The sequence below is a fragment of the Tamandua tetradactyla genome, chromosome 23 (assembly GCF_023851605.1).
Source record: "Tamandua tetradactyla isolate mTamTet1 chromosome 23, mTamTet1.pri, whole genome shotgun sequence".
In the NCBI taxonomy this organism is placed as follows: Eukaryota; Metazoa; Chordata; class Mammalia; order Pilosa; family Myrmecophagidae; genus Tamandua; species Tamandua tetradactyla.
The window spans coordinates 55,717,329-55,730,824 of record NC_135349.1 but is presented as its reverse complement, the minus strand read 5'-3'; the positions used below and the strand labels follow the sequence as shown (position 1 = coordinate 55,730,824).

At 65.1% G+C, this 13,496-nt stretch overlaps 3 protein-coding genes across 13 annotated transcripts in view; 1 reads left to right on the top strand and 2 right to left on the bottom strand.

Annotated features, from left to right (window-relative positions):
- MAPK8IP3 (mitogen-activated protein kinase 8 interacting protein 3) overlaps nt 1–11,197 on the top strand; it is a 50,583-nt gene extending 39,386 nt beyond the window's left edge. For 6 of the 11 annotated variants that reach the window (XM_077142247.1, XM_077142248.1, XM_077142245.1 and 3 more), the window contains 21 exons: nt 337–489; nt 1,173–1,254; nt 2,676–2,806; nt 3,140–3,196; nt 3,318–3,488; nt 4,126–4,252; nt 4,420–4,515; nt 4,890–5,045; nt 5,630–5,795; nt 6,481–6,663; nt 6,741–6,930; nt 7,074–7,193; nt 7,276–7,356; nt 7,450–7,517; nt 7,634–7,782; nt 7,914–8,085; nt 8,181–8,294; nt 8,376–8,414; nt 8,569–8,748; nt 8,838–8,987; nt 9,066–11,195. In XM_077142247.1, coding sequence (XP_076998362.1) covers nt 337–489; nt 1,173–1,254; nt 2,676–2,806; nt 3,140–3,196; nt 3,318–3,488; nt 4,126–4,252; nt 4,420–4,515; nt 4,890–5,045; nt 5,630–5,795; nt 6,481–6,663; nt 6,741–6,930; nt 7,074–7,193; nt 7,276–7,356; nt 7,450–7,517; nt 7,634–7,782; nt 7,914–8,085; nt 8,181–8,294; nt 8,376–8,414; nt 8,569–8,748; nt 8,838–8,987; nt 9,066–9,187 — 2,707 coding nt within the window. In that variant the 3' untranslated portion in view covers nt 9,188–11,195. Of the gene's footprint in view, nt 1–336; nt 490–1,172; nt 1,255–2,675; nt 2,807–3,139; nt 3,197–3,317; nt 3,489–4,125; nt 4,253–4,419; nt 4,516–4,889; nt 5,046–5,629; nt 5,796–6,480; nt 6,664–6,740; nt 6,931–7,073; nt 7,194–7,275; nt 7,357–7,449; nt 7,518–7,633; nt 7,783–7,913; nt 8,086–8,180; nt 8,295–8,375; nt 8,415–8,568; nt 8,749–8,837; nt 8,988–9,065 lie in introns of all 11 variants that reach the window. The other 5 variants (XM_077142241.1, XM_077142240.1, XM_077142238.1 and 2 more) reach the window with 2 other exon arrangements.
- Nucleotides 10,604–11,832, bottom strand: NME3 (NME/NM23 nucleoside diphosphate kinase 3). The gene is made up of 5 exons (XM_077142249.1): nt 11,768–11,832; nt 11,563–11,693; nt 11,381–11,482; nt 11,143–11,255; nt 10,604–11,031 (listed from the first exon to the last, which is right to left on the bottom strand). The coding sequence occupies exons 1-5, from the start codon at nt 11,811–11,813 to the stop codon at nt 10,914–10,916; spliced, it is 510 nt and encodes a 169-aa protein (XP_076998364.1). The 5' UTR covers nt 11,814–11,832; the 3' UTR covers nt 10,604–10,913.
- A 287-nt stretch (nt 11,833–12,119) lies between these two features.
- Nucleotides 12,120–13,427, bottom strand: MRPS34 (mitochondrial ribosomal protein S34). Its single transcript, XM_077140347.1, has 3 exons — nt 13,098–13,427; nt 12,875–12,917; nt 12,120–12,803 (listed from the first exon to the last, which is right to left on the bottom strand). The coding sequence occupies exons 1-3, from the start codon at nt 13,416–13,418 to the stop codon at nt 12,511–12,513; spliced, it is 657 nt and encodes a 218-aa protein (XP_076996462.1). The 5' UTR covers nt 13,419–13,427; the 3' UTR covers nt 12,120–12,510.
- Nucleotides 13,428–13,496: the final 69 nt, after the last annotated feature.

Sequence of the window (13,496 nt, the reverse complement as noted above, 5' to 3'; positions counted from 1 at the left end):
GTCGTCCCTTTAGGGGAAGAAACTCGTGGGCGGGCTTCCTGAGAAGTGCCTTTAGAAAGCTTCTCCGAGGACCCGTTACCTAGGGTAGCCGTACAGTTGAGCATCTCCGGGGGGCCCTTTGTGTGGGGAGCACTTGTCACCATCACACTGGGCACAGGTGTGACCAGGACGACTGGGAAGACAAGCGGGAGACCACGAACCTGCTCCCCCATAACCAGGACGTGTGCTCCCCCTGCCCCCTTAGCTGGACAAGAAGTGGAGGTGGCCCCTTTGAAGGCCACCCTCACACCTGTATACTCACGCCAAATGACACTCTGGTCTTCCTGTCTTCCGAAGAAATGCTTTGAACGTAGTAAAGAACGACCTGATCGCCAAGGTCGACCAGCTGTCAGGGGAGCAGGAGGTGCTGAAGGGGGAGTTGGAAGCTGCCAAACAGGCCAAAGTCAAGTTGGAAAACCGGGTCAAGGAGCTGGAGGAGGAGCTGAAAAGGTGAGGCCAGAGCAGCCATGGGCAGCCTGGGAGGAGCGGTCAGCCCAACAGGGAGACCCTTCCCAGGACTCGACAGGGACAACAGCCAGGTGCCAAGGGGCTCCTTGCTTCTGCGGGGGCCCCACGGAGGGGAGGGTCCAGCCGGAGCATTCTCCCTCTGGGTGCAGGGCAGGAATTGGCTGCTGCTGTTGAGTCCCTTTTGGGGAGGGGGGCGTGAGGGCCCCTGGGGTACCCAGTGCCCTACCCACCGCTGCTACCCATGCTCTGACCGCACCCAGTGCTGCCCCCCAGCACTTTCCCCTAGGGAGACTCCCGCCAGCCTTGCTCTTCTTGACTCTCCTGGAAGTCAGGACTGGGTGCCAAGGAGACAGAAGTGTCAGAATGTTCCCAGGCTCTGTGGGTGTGGAGGGCAGCTCTGCTGGGGGTGGACTGGCTTTGCTCCCTGCAGATGACCCGCCACCTGGGTCAGAGCCCTCTTCCTTGGCTTAAGCCCACCAGGACAGACACCTGGGGTTCAGGGGACCTGTGAGGCAGGTGGTGGGGGAGTCCAGCCCTGGGTGGGGGGGTGGGAGCGCTCAGGGCCCAGCACCAGCAGGACGGCCACGCAGCCCCTGTGGAGGATGTGGACTTAGCTGCCAGCAGAGGCTGGGCTGGGCCCTAACTGTCCCCTCCCCGTGCTGCAGAGTGAAGTCCGAGGCCATCATTGCCCGGCGTGAGCCCAAAGAAGAGGTGGAGGATGTAAGCAGCTATCTCTGTACAGAATTGGTATATTTCACTATTCACATGCCTGGGGCTGGGGGGTGGGGTGTGGGGGTGGGATTTGCAAGACCTGCTGGCTCATCTAGGACCAGGGACCCCCCACCATTCCCATGGGACACCCACCCTCTCCAGGTGTACCACCCACACCCCAGCCCTCTGTCCCCCAAGGAGTCACAGTTTGGGGAAAGTTTGTAAGACACAACTCCCCGGCCCTGTGGCGAGGTGGGCACCTCCTAGCCTGTGTCCTGGTGCAGCCCTTTTGCCCAGCCATGACACATGATGGCTCCCATGGGCCCAGCCCCCCAGTGGGGTCAGAGCACAGACCGCATGGCTGTGGGGTCCCCCTACACACACCATGATGCCCCCCTGCACACGTATCCCACACATCCCAGCACATCTGCACACACCCCACAGATAACGTGCACACGTGCTTTGACATCCTCCTTTTCCCAACCCCCCACATATCCCATCACACCCTGACACATCCGCACACACCTGTACACGCCCCTGCATGCACACCTCCCTGTTAACATGCAGCGTGGCATGCAGAGGTGTTCTGAGGGGCGTCCTGAGGCCACTAGCAGAAGCAGGATCATGTCCTCTGCTCTTTAGGGTACATTCTGTTCAAGAGTGTCCCCGTGACTGGCTGTTCGTGGGGGTGAAGAGCCTCTGAGGCATTTGTCCTGTAACTCCCACCTCAGGACTCCCCCTAACCCAAACCCCAGAATGGAGCTGGCTGATGCACTCCTCCCGGCGCTCTCAGTGGGCCGGACTGGCCTGCCCTAAGGGTGAAGACAGGACCGAGCTGAGCTTCTGGAATCCCCTGGCCCTCAGTGGAGCCTCTAAGGGCCCCCCAAGTCCTGTTCCTTAGGTGGTGTGAGGTTAAGGGCCGTGGCTCCCCGCGGTCAGGGCTCAGGGTGCTCCTGAGGTGCCCGTCTTTGCCACCCTGCTCACAGTTACTCCAGGAGGGCATTGAGCTGAAGGTGACTTGGGCACTCACCATGCATAGCCTGGACTAGGGTGTGCGCCCCATGTGGGCCCCCCCATGAGGCTTGGGACGTCCCGTGCCCAGAGGGCCCTGGTGGAGCAGGCCGTGTGCCGTGTGGAGCACGCTCTGCCTGCTCCCCTGGCCACTGTATGCCCTTCCCCAGACAGCCCCCTTCCAGCCCCTGCCTGAGGCCTTGGCTGGCCCTTCTTTTGGCCTGGGGTGGTCAGGGACTTGTAGGAACTGTCACCTGTGTGTGCCTCTCAAGTGTCTCATGTGACACTCTGGAGAAGAGCAGCCCAGGTGGCGAGCAGGAGAGCCAGACGTCCCCTTGGCTGGCTTTGCTGAGGATTGGAGGTGGTGCTTGGCTCTCTGTGCCCTGAGGCCTGTCCAGGCACCCCCGCCTGTGGCTGAGCAGTGGCACCCCTCCTTCCCTGTTCAGGACAGCGTCCCCATGACCCAGCGCCGGCGCTTCACGCGGGTGGAGATGGCCCGCGTGCTTATGGAGCGCAACCAGTACAAGGAGCGGCTGATGGAGCTGCAGGAGGCCGTGCGGTGGACAGAGATGATCAGGTGGCCGTCCACCCCCCCGCTGCCCTAGGACCCAAGGGCACCTGGGCTAGCACAGGGTCCTCCCCTGCAGCCTCCATACAGCCCTGGGGGGTGCCCACAGGGTGGGGAGGGGCCAGGGCATGCAGCTCGGGTAGCAGAGGGGCATCCCTCAGAAGGAGGCTTTGGGGCCTGCAGCTACCAGGGGCTCTTCTAGGAAAGAGCCAGGAGACCCCGCTCAGGGGACCCCTTTGAGAGGGGCTTCCCCTCCACCCAGGACAGGCCTCAGGTGGGGGGACGAGAAGGTGGTCGGGTGGGGCAGGGGCTGAGACAGCACCCTCCCTGTGTCGCTTGCAGAGCCTCCCGAGAGCACCCGTCTGTGCAGGAGAAGAAGAAGTCGACCATCTGGCAGTTGTGAGTTCTGGGGGCGGCAGGGAGGGCATGGCTGGACAGAGGTAGGGGTGGGCTCCCACTCATGCTGTACCTGCCTCACCTGCCCTCCCTTTGCTTCCCCTCCCCTGTGCCTCCCTGGCAGCTTCAGCCGCCTGTTCAGCTCCTCCTCCAGCCCTCCGCCCGCCAAGCGCGCCTACCCAGCCGTAAACATCCACTACAAGTCGCCCACCACGGCCGGCTTCAGCCAGCGGCGCAGCCACACCATGTGCCCGATCGCAGCTGGCAGCCGCCCCCTCGAGTTCTTCCCTGACGAGTGAGCGGCCCTTCCCTGCGCCTCCGCGCCGTGCAGAGTGGGAGCAGGGCCACGTCTTCCCAGGGCCCCGGGGCCCAACACTCTCAGTGGCAGCACCCAGCTTGGAGAGGATGGCTGAGGCACCAGGGGCCACGACCGCCCCCCACGCCCAGGCTCCACCGCCCTGGAGGCCCTGCCTGCAGCGAGGGGCCACGCTAGACCCGCAGAGCCGGCTGTGCTCCTGCCCCACAGGCTGGCTCTCCTGGGGTCACTTCTCGGAAGAGGGCGGGAGGCTCCTTGATTTTGGTCTTCAGTCCCTGTTGGGGACTCAGACACTTCCCCTGGGGTAGGTGGTCCCTGCCAGCTGAGCCTTGGTGACGGTGACAGCGCAGGGCTCCCGGACACAGGAGACATGGCCCCTAAGTCCAACCCATCCCAGTGCTGGGGAGTCACTCCCCAGGGGGCAGCTCCCATCCAAGGGGTGCCTGGCCAAGGGAGGAGGGGTCTCCACGGCTGAGAAAGCTTCCTACTGCAGCCCCCCAGGGCTCTCCCCCCAGCTGCCCTACACTGGGCAGGCCTGTGGGGCTGGGTGCTCTGCACTGCCCAGACCACGTCGACTGCCGGGCACTGAGCCCACCCTCCCGTTGCCCACCCGCAGTGACTGCACGTCCTCCGTGCGGCGCGAGCAGAAGCGCGAGCAGTACCGCCAGGTCCGCGAGCACGTGCGCAACGACGACGGGCGGCTGCAGGCGTGCGGCTGGAGCCTGCCGGCCAAGTACAAGCAGGTGAGGGGCGGGCAGCAGACCCTGCCTCCCCACGGGGCCACCTAGAGGGGCCAGGAAGGGGCCATCGCCTCTCCTCCAGGCAGGCCTGCGCAGAGGATGGGGAGCAGGACGCTCCGTGCCCCTGCCCACCTACCGGCACGTCCCCAGCACCTCCCTGCTTGTTACAGCTGAGCCCCAACGGGGGCCAGGAGGACACACGTGTGAAGAACGTGCCGGTGCCTGTGTACTGCCGCCCCCTCGTGGAGAAGGACCCGACCATGAAGGTGAGTCCCCAGCTCCCTCGGGCCTCACACCGGGCAGAGACAGGGCCCTGCTGGAACTCGGGGCCTGGGAGTTTGAGAAGCCCCAGGCTGGCCCCAGTACCCCCCAGCGTCGACCAGCAGAGAATAGTGGGTGCCCAGCACAGCCAGCTGCCGCCACACCTTCCTGCCCCTCAAAACTGCAAGTGTCTCCCAAACAACCCAGCAGGCCAGGTGGACGGCCCCGGCATCTAGAAGGAAGAGGGGTGGGGAACTCCCCTCCCCCAGACACAGGGGCAGCCCAGCAGCTAGAGCCAGTCCAACTGGGAGCCCTCTTGAGGGGCCCAGGGTATCTTGCCTGACTTACCTGCTGGGGCACTGAAACCCCATCCTTGCAGCTGTGGTGTGCCGCGGGGGTCAACCTGAGTGGGTGGAGACCGAATGAGGAGGAGCCTTCAAACGGAATCAAGCCCACGCCTGGCCGTGACCCTCTCACCTGCGACCGGGAAGTAGAAGGCGAAGCCAGGAGCAACCACACGTCTCCGGAGAAGAAGGTCAGAGCGTAGGCAAGAGGCCCAGTGGGCTCATGCCAGTGTCTTTGCTGTCGTCCACACGTGCAGCCTGCACAGGGCCTGGTTGTGGGGAACAGAGGTCGAGGTCATGCAGGGTGAGGCAGGGTGGGGGGCCCCAGCCCTGCATCCTCCTTCCTGGGGTCCTGACCCGGCAGCCTAGAACCAGGAGGCCCTCTGGAGGTCTCTGATGCTTAGAACCATGGCTGGGAGGACTCCCCCTCCCCGCTGCTGCCGGGTCTGAGGGCAGCTTCCCCTGTGCACGCAGCAGCTTTCAGGCGCTGTGGGGCAACTGAGTACAGGAGCGTAGCCGGAAGGCTGCAACTCAGGTCAATGACTTCATCTTACTTCCCAGCTCAGTGTAGGACAAGTCGGCCTCTGCCCAGAGAGGCCATGTGTGCGGGTCAGCCACGTACAGGTGCCACCCTGCTTAGGGGGTGGACAGCCATGCTTGTCAGGACACTGTCAAGGTCAGTGTCTGAGAGATTCTAGGAGAGCTGCAGCGACCCCACGTTGCTGCTGGGGCAGCTGTAAGCTCAAGCACCAGCTTTGGTCTCCTTGGCTTATAGGCCAAAGAGCTCCAGGAGATGGACGCCACATCCAGCCGGGTGTGGGTCCTCACCAGCACCCTGACCACCAGCAAAGTGGTGATTGTCGATGCCAACCAGCCGGGCACAGTCGTGGACCAGTTTACTGTCTGCAATGCCCATATCCTGTGCATCTCCAGCGTCCCTGGTGAGCCAGCCTGCAGGCGGGAGGCCCGGACTTTGGCCCAGGGTCTGAGTTACAGCCTGGCCATCTTGTGATGGCCTGAGACACTCGAGGCCGTAGGGTAGGACTGGATGGCGGCAGGCTCTGCCCTGAGCCAGGCAAGCCCCAGGGCCATGCATGCAGGTGCCGGGTGAAGCCACAGACTGGGGCACTGAGTACCCTGAGCAGATTGGAATGCCAGTCAGATTCAGTAAGGAAATGCTGCTTTGTGCTGAGTGCCAAGCCTTCAGTGGGTCCCCACCCACCGCCCAGTGGCCAGGTGCACAGGAGGGTGGACCTGCCCGGGTCTGGCAGCCAACCACCTGGCACTGTGTGGAGGACGGTAGGAGGTCCCCAGCCTGGCCTCAGGTGGGGTCAGCAGGGCCATTAGGGACCATTGACTAGGACAGCCCTGAGTTCCTTGGTGCTCCTGGTTCTGTCACAGGGTTAGGGTTAGGGTCCTTCCCCAGAGGCTGGGGTCTCAGTACCCAGTCCCACTCAGACTCGGCCACCCCCTCAAGAATGCTCGCTGGAGCCCAGGTGAGTATCCCTGTGTCCAGGCTGGCCTGTCTATGCAAGGAGAGCCAGGAGCCAGCAGGCAAGCCCCAGCCCTACCCCACCCCCACGCCATCTCCCAATGGGAACTGATGGTGCTGACCTCTACTCCCAGCGGCCAGCGACAGTGATTACCCCCCTGGCGAGATCTTCTTGGACAGAGACATGAACCCCGAAGACTCGGGCACAGATGGCGTCCTGGCAGGCATCACGCTGGTGGGCTGTGCCACTCGCTGCAATGTGCCACGCAGCAACTGCTCATCCCGGGGGGACACCCCAGTGCTGGACAAGGGGCAGGGTGAGTTCCAGAGCCCCAGTTGGGCTGCTTGTTCCTGGCCCTCTGCTCAGCACAAGCTCACTACTCCCCTTCCACAGGGGAGGTGGCTGCTGTCAGCAACGGGAAGGTGAACTCATCCCAGTCCACAGAGGAAGCCACAGAGGCCACAGAGGTGCCGGACCCAGGCCCCAGTGAGCCTGACGTGGCCACAGTGCGGCCAGGGCCTCTCACAGAGCATGTCTTCACGGACACTGCGCCCAGCCAGCCGTCCAGCACACAGCCTGCCAGGTGTGCCCTTGTGGCTGGGAGAGATGCAGGGAGGGGATGTGAGCCAGGGGACAGCCCCCCAGAGGCAGGCTGTTCCAGAGTGGGCGGGGGGCAGTGTGGAGCTGGGGCCATGGGTCGCCCTGGAGCCACAGACCTTTCTGCAGCGAGAAGGGGCTGGAAGCGGACGCCAGTGGGGCAGAGCCCGAGCTGGAGGCCAGCGGGGATCCCGCAGGGACTAGCAGCAGCGCCGCACCCACCATGTGGCTGGGAGCCCAGAACGGATGGTAGGCAGGCAGGGGTGTGGGGGTCACATCTGGGTGGACGGGGGGCAGCAGGGCCAGCCCCTGACTCAGCACCCCTCCGCAGGCTCTACGTGCACTCGGCCGTGGCCAACTGGAAGAAGTGCCTGCACTCCATCAAGCTGAAGGACTCGGTCCTGAGCCTGGTGTAGGTGCCGCCTGGGCCTGGGTCTCGGGGGGGTGCAGGGCAGGCTTGGGGCAGGGCCTCCGCTTGGGCGTCTAAGCACGGCACGCATTGCAGGCACGTGAAGGGCCGCGTGCTGGTGGCGCTGGCTGACGGGACTCTGGCCATCTTCCACCGTGGCGAAGGTGAGTGCAGCGGTGGGGGTGTGGGGGGTGGCAGGTGGCGACTCGGCTGCCTCCGGCCTCCCTGGGGGCTGCCCTCGGCCCCCGGCCAGGCCGAGCAGGGCGTGTGCTCCCCGCAGACAGCCAGTGGGACCTGAGCAACCACCACCTGATGGGCCTGGGCCACCCGCACCACTCGATCCGCTGCATGGTCGTGGTGCACGACCGCGTGTGGTGTGGCTGCAAGAACAAGGTGCACGTCATCCAGCCCAAGACCATGCAGATCGAGGCAAGCCCGCGGGCGGGGCAGTGGGGGGGCACGCGGGAGCAGAGCCGGCGCCCCAGAAGGTGGAGCGTGAGCAGGGGATCCCCTTGGCGCCAGGGGTTCCCACTGTGTCCATGCCCCTGACTGGCCCATAGAAGTCCTTTGATGCCCACCCACGGAGGGAGAGCCAGGTACGGCAGCTGGCGTGGGTCGGCGATGGGGTGTGGGTGTCCATCCGCCTGGACTCCACCCTGCGGCTCTACCACGCCCACACCCACCAGCACCTGCAGGACGTGGACATCGAGCCCTATGTCAGCAAGATGCTGGGTAAGGCCCATGGGGCAGGGCCGGTGGAGGGCCGTGCCTGAGGGCGGGGCGTGCCTGCCAGCCCCTGCACCCCACTGACCCCACCCCGCCCTCAGGCACGGGCAAGCTGGGCTTCTCCTTCGTGCGCATCACCGCCCTGCTCATCGCTGGCAGCCGCCTGTGGGTGGGCACCGGCAATGGTGTCGTCATCTCCATCCCGCTGACTGAGAGTGAGTGCCACCTGCCCCTGCCCCACTCCCCAGGCCTCGGCCCAACGTCCCTTGTGCGAATTCCCACCTCTGTCTCCCCAGCTGTGGTCCTACACCGAGGCCAGCTCCTGGGGCTCCGAGGTAAGGCCCCCACTCCCTGGAGGTCCGACGAAAGCTGGCCGGGGCTGGCCTTACCTACCCTGCCATGGGGAGCCCTCCTCCCTTCCCTCCCAGCCCCCTGGAGATAAGGTCTTCCACGCAGGTGGCATTTCCTCCAGCCACTGTCTGTTTCTAGCCAACAAGACTTCCCCAACATCTGGGGAGGGGGCCCGCCCTGGGGGCGTCATCCACGTGTACGGCGATGACAACAGCGACAAGTCAGCCAGCAGCTTCATCCCTTACTGCTCCATGGCCCAGGCCCAGCTCTGCTTCCACGGGCACCGGGATGCCGTCAAGTTCTTCGTCTCTGTGCCAGGTGGGGGTGTGGCCCCTGCCCGTGCAGGGGCGCAGGCAGCTGTATCGGACGCTCTGGCGGTGATCTAAGCCCTTTCTACCCCCGCGCAGGGAATGTGCTGGCTACCCTCAACGGCAGCGTGCTGGACAGCCCGTCCGAGGGCCCGGGGCCCACCGCCACTGCCTCAGACCCTGAGGGCCAGAAGCTGAAGAACGTGCTGGTGCTGAGCGGCGGGGAGGGCTACATCGACTTCCGCATTGGTGAGCGGGGCCCAGGGCAGCTGGGGTCCCAGGGATGCAGACAGGAGCTGGGCTCACACGTCTGCGCTGTCCTGCCAGGGGACGGAGAAGACGATGAGACAGAGGAGGGCACCGCAGACGTGAGCCAGGTGAAGCCCGCGCTCTCCAAGGCAGAGCGCAGTCACGTCATCGTGTGGCAGGTCTCCTACATCCCTGAGTGAGCTGCTCACCCGTCCACCTGGGCAGCCCTCCCTGCAGGCAGCACCATGCCCACCCCCCGCCAACCTCTCAACTCAACTCGCAGCTTCCCCCCCAAGGGCCCAGGAGGAGTGGGAGCAGGGCTGGCACTTGCACCTGCAGGCGCCGGAACCTCTTGGGACACTCTTTCCCCAGCAATTCCTGGCCGACAGCCAGCCCAAGCCAAGTCCCAGGGGCATCTCAGGGCCAGAGCAGGCAGCACTCCTAGGGCTTCCCACTCCCTTCAGCCCCAGGAATTCCCCAGGGCACTGGAGAGTCTTCCCACCCTGAGCCCACTTGTCTTTGGACACTTGTCACCCCTCGGGGAAAGGGGGTCCAAGCCTGTCTCCTAGGCTTTCCCTCTTCCTGAGAGGGCAGGGCTGAGGGTCTGGCTTTTTCCCAGGGAGCTAGGGTTGTGGATGCCCCTGGTGCCTGCACCCCAGTGCCTGGACCCTGCTAGTCCTCCTGGGGTTGGCCCCCTCCCCAAACTTCTGTTCCCTCAGCCCTGGTGTCTGGGGATTTGGCATGACAGCATCTGGCCGGGCTCCTTGTGGCAGTGCACAAGAGGACAGGCCAGGTCCCCTTCCAAGACGTAGGCTCCACTCTGCCCTCACCAACCCAATTCCCCTACTCCCACCGTCCTCAGAGCAGGGCCTCGAGGGAGCTGGCTCTGGAGCCCTGCCCCTCCTCACAGCCCCCAGGGTGGGGTTTCTCAGGCCGCCAGGGCAGGCCCAGGCTCAGGAAGAAGGGGCCTCTCCTCAGGCTCAGGCTGGTGGGGGTCTTCACGTGCCCAGCGCCCCGAGGAGTCCTAGCTCCAGACACATGACTAAGTGCCTAGGGTTGGCCGAGGCGGCCTGCTCTCCTGGGGGCAGCTGAAAGAGGCTGCTGCGCACAGGCCTGAGGGACTCCACGCGTGTGCATGGGAGGGGGCTCAGCTCCCAGGTGGGCTCCTGCCACCTGCCTGCAGTCTCACCACCCTGGTCGGCCCTCACTGAGGGAATGGCCTTGCCCGCTTCCCCTCCCGTTCCTACCCCTGCCTTGTTTTTGCTCCATGAGGCCCTGAATCTGGGCAGCCCAGCCCCGCTGCCCACCCAAGCCCACCAGAGAAGCACAGATCTCGGGCTGCCATCATTCGGCCTGGCGCCACTGCAGCACCAAACGCTGCAGGCTTGTCTCCTCTGCCCCACCTCTCCACTGTGATGTATGTACAGTCCCTTGTCTGTCCCCATGGTGTGTGAAGGGACTCGGGGGTTAGCCGGGTGGGTGCCTCTGGGAGCAGTGGCCACGTTACAACTGCCCTCAGGCTTTGGCCCTGTAAGTGAACCCACGTACCCGTTCTGTATGTAATAAACGTCCTAGCGCCCTACCTCTGCCTTTCTATGTGACGAAACCAACATGGCAAACACAAGGGCTTTCATTTTATTATAGAAAAGGAAATGGTATTCCCAGAGGGCTGGCTGTGGCTTGTATGCATTCCAAGTGTGCTGTGAACCCCTGCTGGGGTCCTCCACCTCCTCCTAAGAGCTCATCTGGGACTCCAAAGCCCACCTCGGTCAGGATCTTCCAGACAGACCCCCAGGAGGCCCTGGGGTTACAGGATCTCTGTGCGGGAGTGGCCTGCTGCAGGTGGACAGCTGTGACCCGGCATCCCCACTCGCATGCCAGACATCCCCAGCCTTTCTCAGCCATGCCCATCTGTGCCAGAGGTGGCTACTCGTGCAGCCAGTGCTCGGTGCTGTCCTCCCAGCACAGGAGCTCATCTGCATGGAACCAGAGTGCGATCTCACGGCGGGCGCTGTCCACAGAGTCGCTGCCGTGGATCACATTCCTGCCGGGAAGAGGCCCGGTGTGAGCCCAGTCTGAGGCGGATCAGTCAGGGATGCCACCTGGGGCTATAAAGGGGTGGTGAAGAGGCCGAGGCCCACCCTGCAGGCCTTACTTGCCGATCTCGATGCAGAAATCCCCGCGGATGGTGCCGGGCAGGGCAGCGGCCGGGTCAGTGGCCCCGATGAGCGCCCGAGAGGCGCGCACCACGTCCAGCCCCTGCCACACCTGTGCAGGCGGGGGTCCCGGGGGTGTAGGGTCAGCGCGGGCCGGAGACAACCCGCGCGGGGAGACAGGAGGTAGGGCCGGGGAGATGGAGGACGAGGGGCGACCCGGGGCCCGCCCGCGCTCACCATGGCCACCACGGGGCCGGAGCCCATGTAGCGGACCAGGCGGCCGTAGAAGGGTCGCTCGCGCAGCTCGGCGTAGTGCTCCCGCAGCAGCTCCTCGGAGGCCTGCGGGCAGAGGGTGCAGGTCTCGCGCCCCCCCGCGCCCCCACCCCGCGGCCCCCGCGCCGCCCCCGCCCCGCGCCCACCTGCAGCAGCTTCAGCGCCACCAGCTTGAAGCCCTTCCTCTCGAAGCGCCGCACGATCTCGCCCACCAGCCGCCGCTGCACGCCGTCCGGCTTCACGGCCAGGAAGGTGCGCTCGTGCGCGCCTGGGCAGGCTGCGGGGGTGCGGTGTAAGGCGCGGCCCGTTTTCCCGCCTGGGACCCACCCCGCCCGCGCCCCTGGCGCTCACCCGCGGGAAAGAGGTGGGCGAACAGGGTCAGCATCAGACAGATCATGATGGCGGCGGCGGCCCGAGCGCGGCGGGGAGGCGCGGGGCGGGGCCTGCGCTTAAAGGGGCCGCGACCCCGCGGCCCCGAAGCCCCAGGCTGCACCCTCGACCCCTCTGCCCTGCGTCGCAGCTCCTTCCGAGGCTGCGAGCCGAACTCTCCTGCCCGCCAAACCGCCGGCCCGCTGGACACTGGGCCAGAGCCCTCCACGACCCAGGCCAGCTGCACAGCTGTCATGAGAACTTTCTGTCTTCCTTCAGTCCTGACCACCAGCCATAGCTCACCACAACCCAAACCCAAAGAAACCACTTCCCAGACTCCTTCATTTACCTTTATTCTCTCTCAGGGCTTCACCCTTAAACCAAGCAGAGAACACGTTATAAGGGCCTGAACCCAGCACAGAAGTGATGAGAGCTGGAGATTCCGGGATAAGGGAACCCATGGCCTCCATGCCTCCTAGCCTCCCTTACTTCCAACTTTCCCCCAACTGCTTCTTCCTGCGGCTCTCACACTTCTGGCTCTAAAAACTGAGCGGGGGAGAACCCAGAGGCAGGATTTGGGCGACACTCTCAGCTAGATTGCACAGTCTCGGGTAAGACAGGGCACGACTGGAAAGTACGATCCCAGCTCTGCCAAAGACCATTTCTTTCGCCAAAGGGTCTGCATCCCCTTGCAGCCCTCGGGCAGCCTGCCCGGTTCCACCGCCTTAGACTGGAGTGCCCTTGGCCTTCTTCTCGGCCTCCAGCTTTGCAGGGTAGTCCCAGGGGGCGATGCGTGTCCTCTCCAGACTCAGCATGGGCTCTTCAGTGCTGGCGTCTCCCCTCTTCTGTCGTTCAGCGAGGATCATGGCCCTGAGGAGTGGGGGGTAGGGCACAGGACGCAGGGGTTCCTCCGGCGCAGGTGAGAAAGCAACAAAAGCCTCCTCCTCGTGCTTGGGCACCAGCCGCCAGTCGTGGTACATGACCTGTTCGATCTCTCGGGCCTCGCTCTCCGTCTTGCCTGGGGAGACAGTGACTGGCCTTATCACACTCTTACTACGCAACCTCCCTGCCCAGTCCCCGAAGCCATACCTTTGAAAGTCAGGATACCCCAGGCCTTCCCGTGGTCCAAGTTCTGCAAAGTAAATGGAGAGGGTGCCAGTTCAGCAAACTCCTCACCGCTGGGCTTAGGAGCCAGAGACCCTGTCCCAACAGTGGCCTGGACCTGGAAGGCAATCGCGGCCTTGGTGGTCGCGAGGGGAGGCCCGACGCGCACGGGCGCCCCGGGCAGGCTCCCGGGTGGGCGCACACGCACCTGCGCCGTATAGTCGGGCCGGACCCGCGTGAGGCGCCAGTAGCACGGCTCGTCGTGCTGCCACAGCCAGGACTTGCGCGTGACCAGGCGGCCCAGGCCGAAGAGCGGCAGGCGGCTGAGCAGCTGCAGGAGGCGGCTCTCGCGGCGCGCGTCGGTCCAGGCCCGCTGGGGCAGTTGGCGGCCCGTGTGCGGCCGCGTCAGCGTCTCGTAGTCCAGGGCGTAGCGCTGCGAGTCCCGCGGCCGCTCCCGCCGCTCGCGCACGGCCCGCACGCGCCGGGCCAGCTCCGCGATCAGCCGCGGCCTCACCTTCTTCCGCGCCATCGCCGGCCCACGGAGGCGGTCCGCGCTCTCAGCGCTCCGGGCGGAAACAGCCTCCGACGCGCGCCCCGAGGCCCGCCC

Bases quoted from the DNA above. Each gene is read 5' to 3' on its own strand.
- NME3 (XM_077142249.1), bottom strand. From the start codon at position 11,813: ATGATCTGTCTGATGCTGACCCTGTTCGCCCACCTCTTTCCCGCGG. The intron at 11,483-11,562 runs GTGGGCGCGGGG...CTCTGCCCGCAG, and splicing joins TGGCGCTGAAGCTGCTGCAG to GCCTCCGAGGAGCTGCTGCG. The intron at 11,032-11,142 runs GTAAGGCCTGCA...TCTTCCCGGCAG, and splicing joins TTCTGCATCGAGATCGGCAA to GAATGTGATCCACGGCAGCG.
- MRPS34 (XM_077140347.1), bottom strand. From the start codon at position 13,418: ATGGCGCGGAAGAAGGTGAGGCCGCGGCTGATCGCGGAGCTGGCCCGG. The intron at 12,918-13,097 runs GTGCGTGTGCGC...TTTACTTTGCAG, and splicing joins GGCCCGACTATACGGCGCAG to AACTTGGACCACGGGAAGGC. The intron at 12,804-12,874 runs GTATGGCTTCGG...CTGTCTCCCCAG, and splicing joins GGGTATCCTGACTTTCAAAG to GCAAGACGGAGAGCGAGGCC.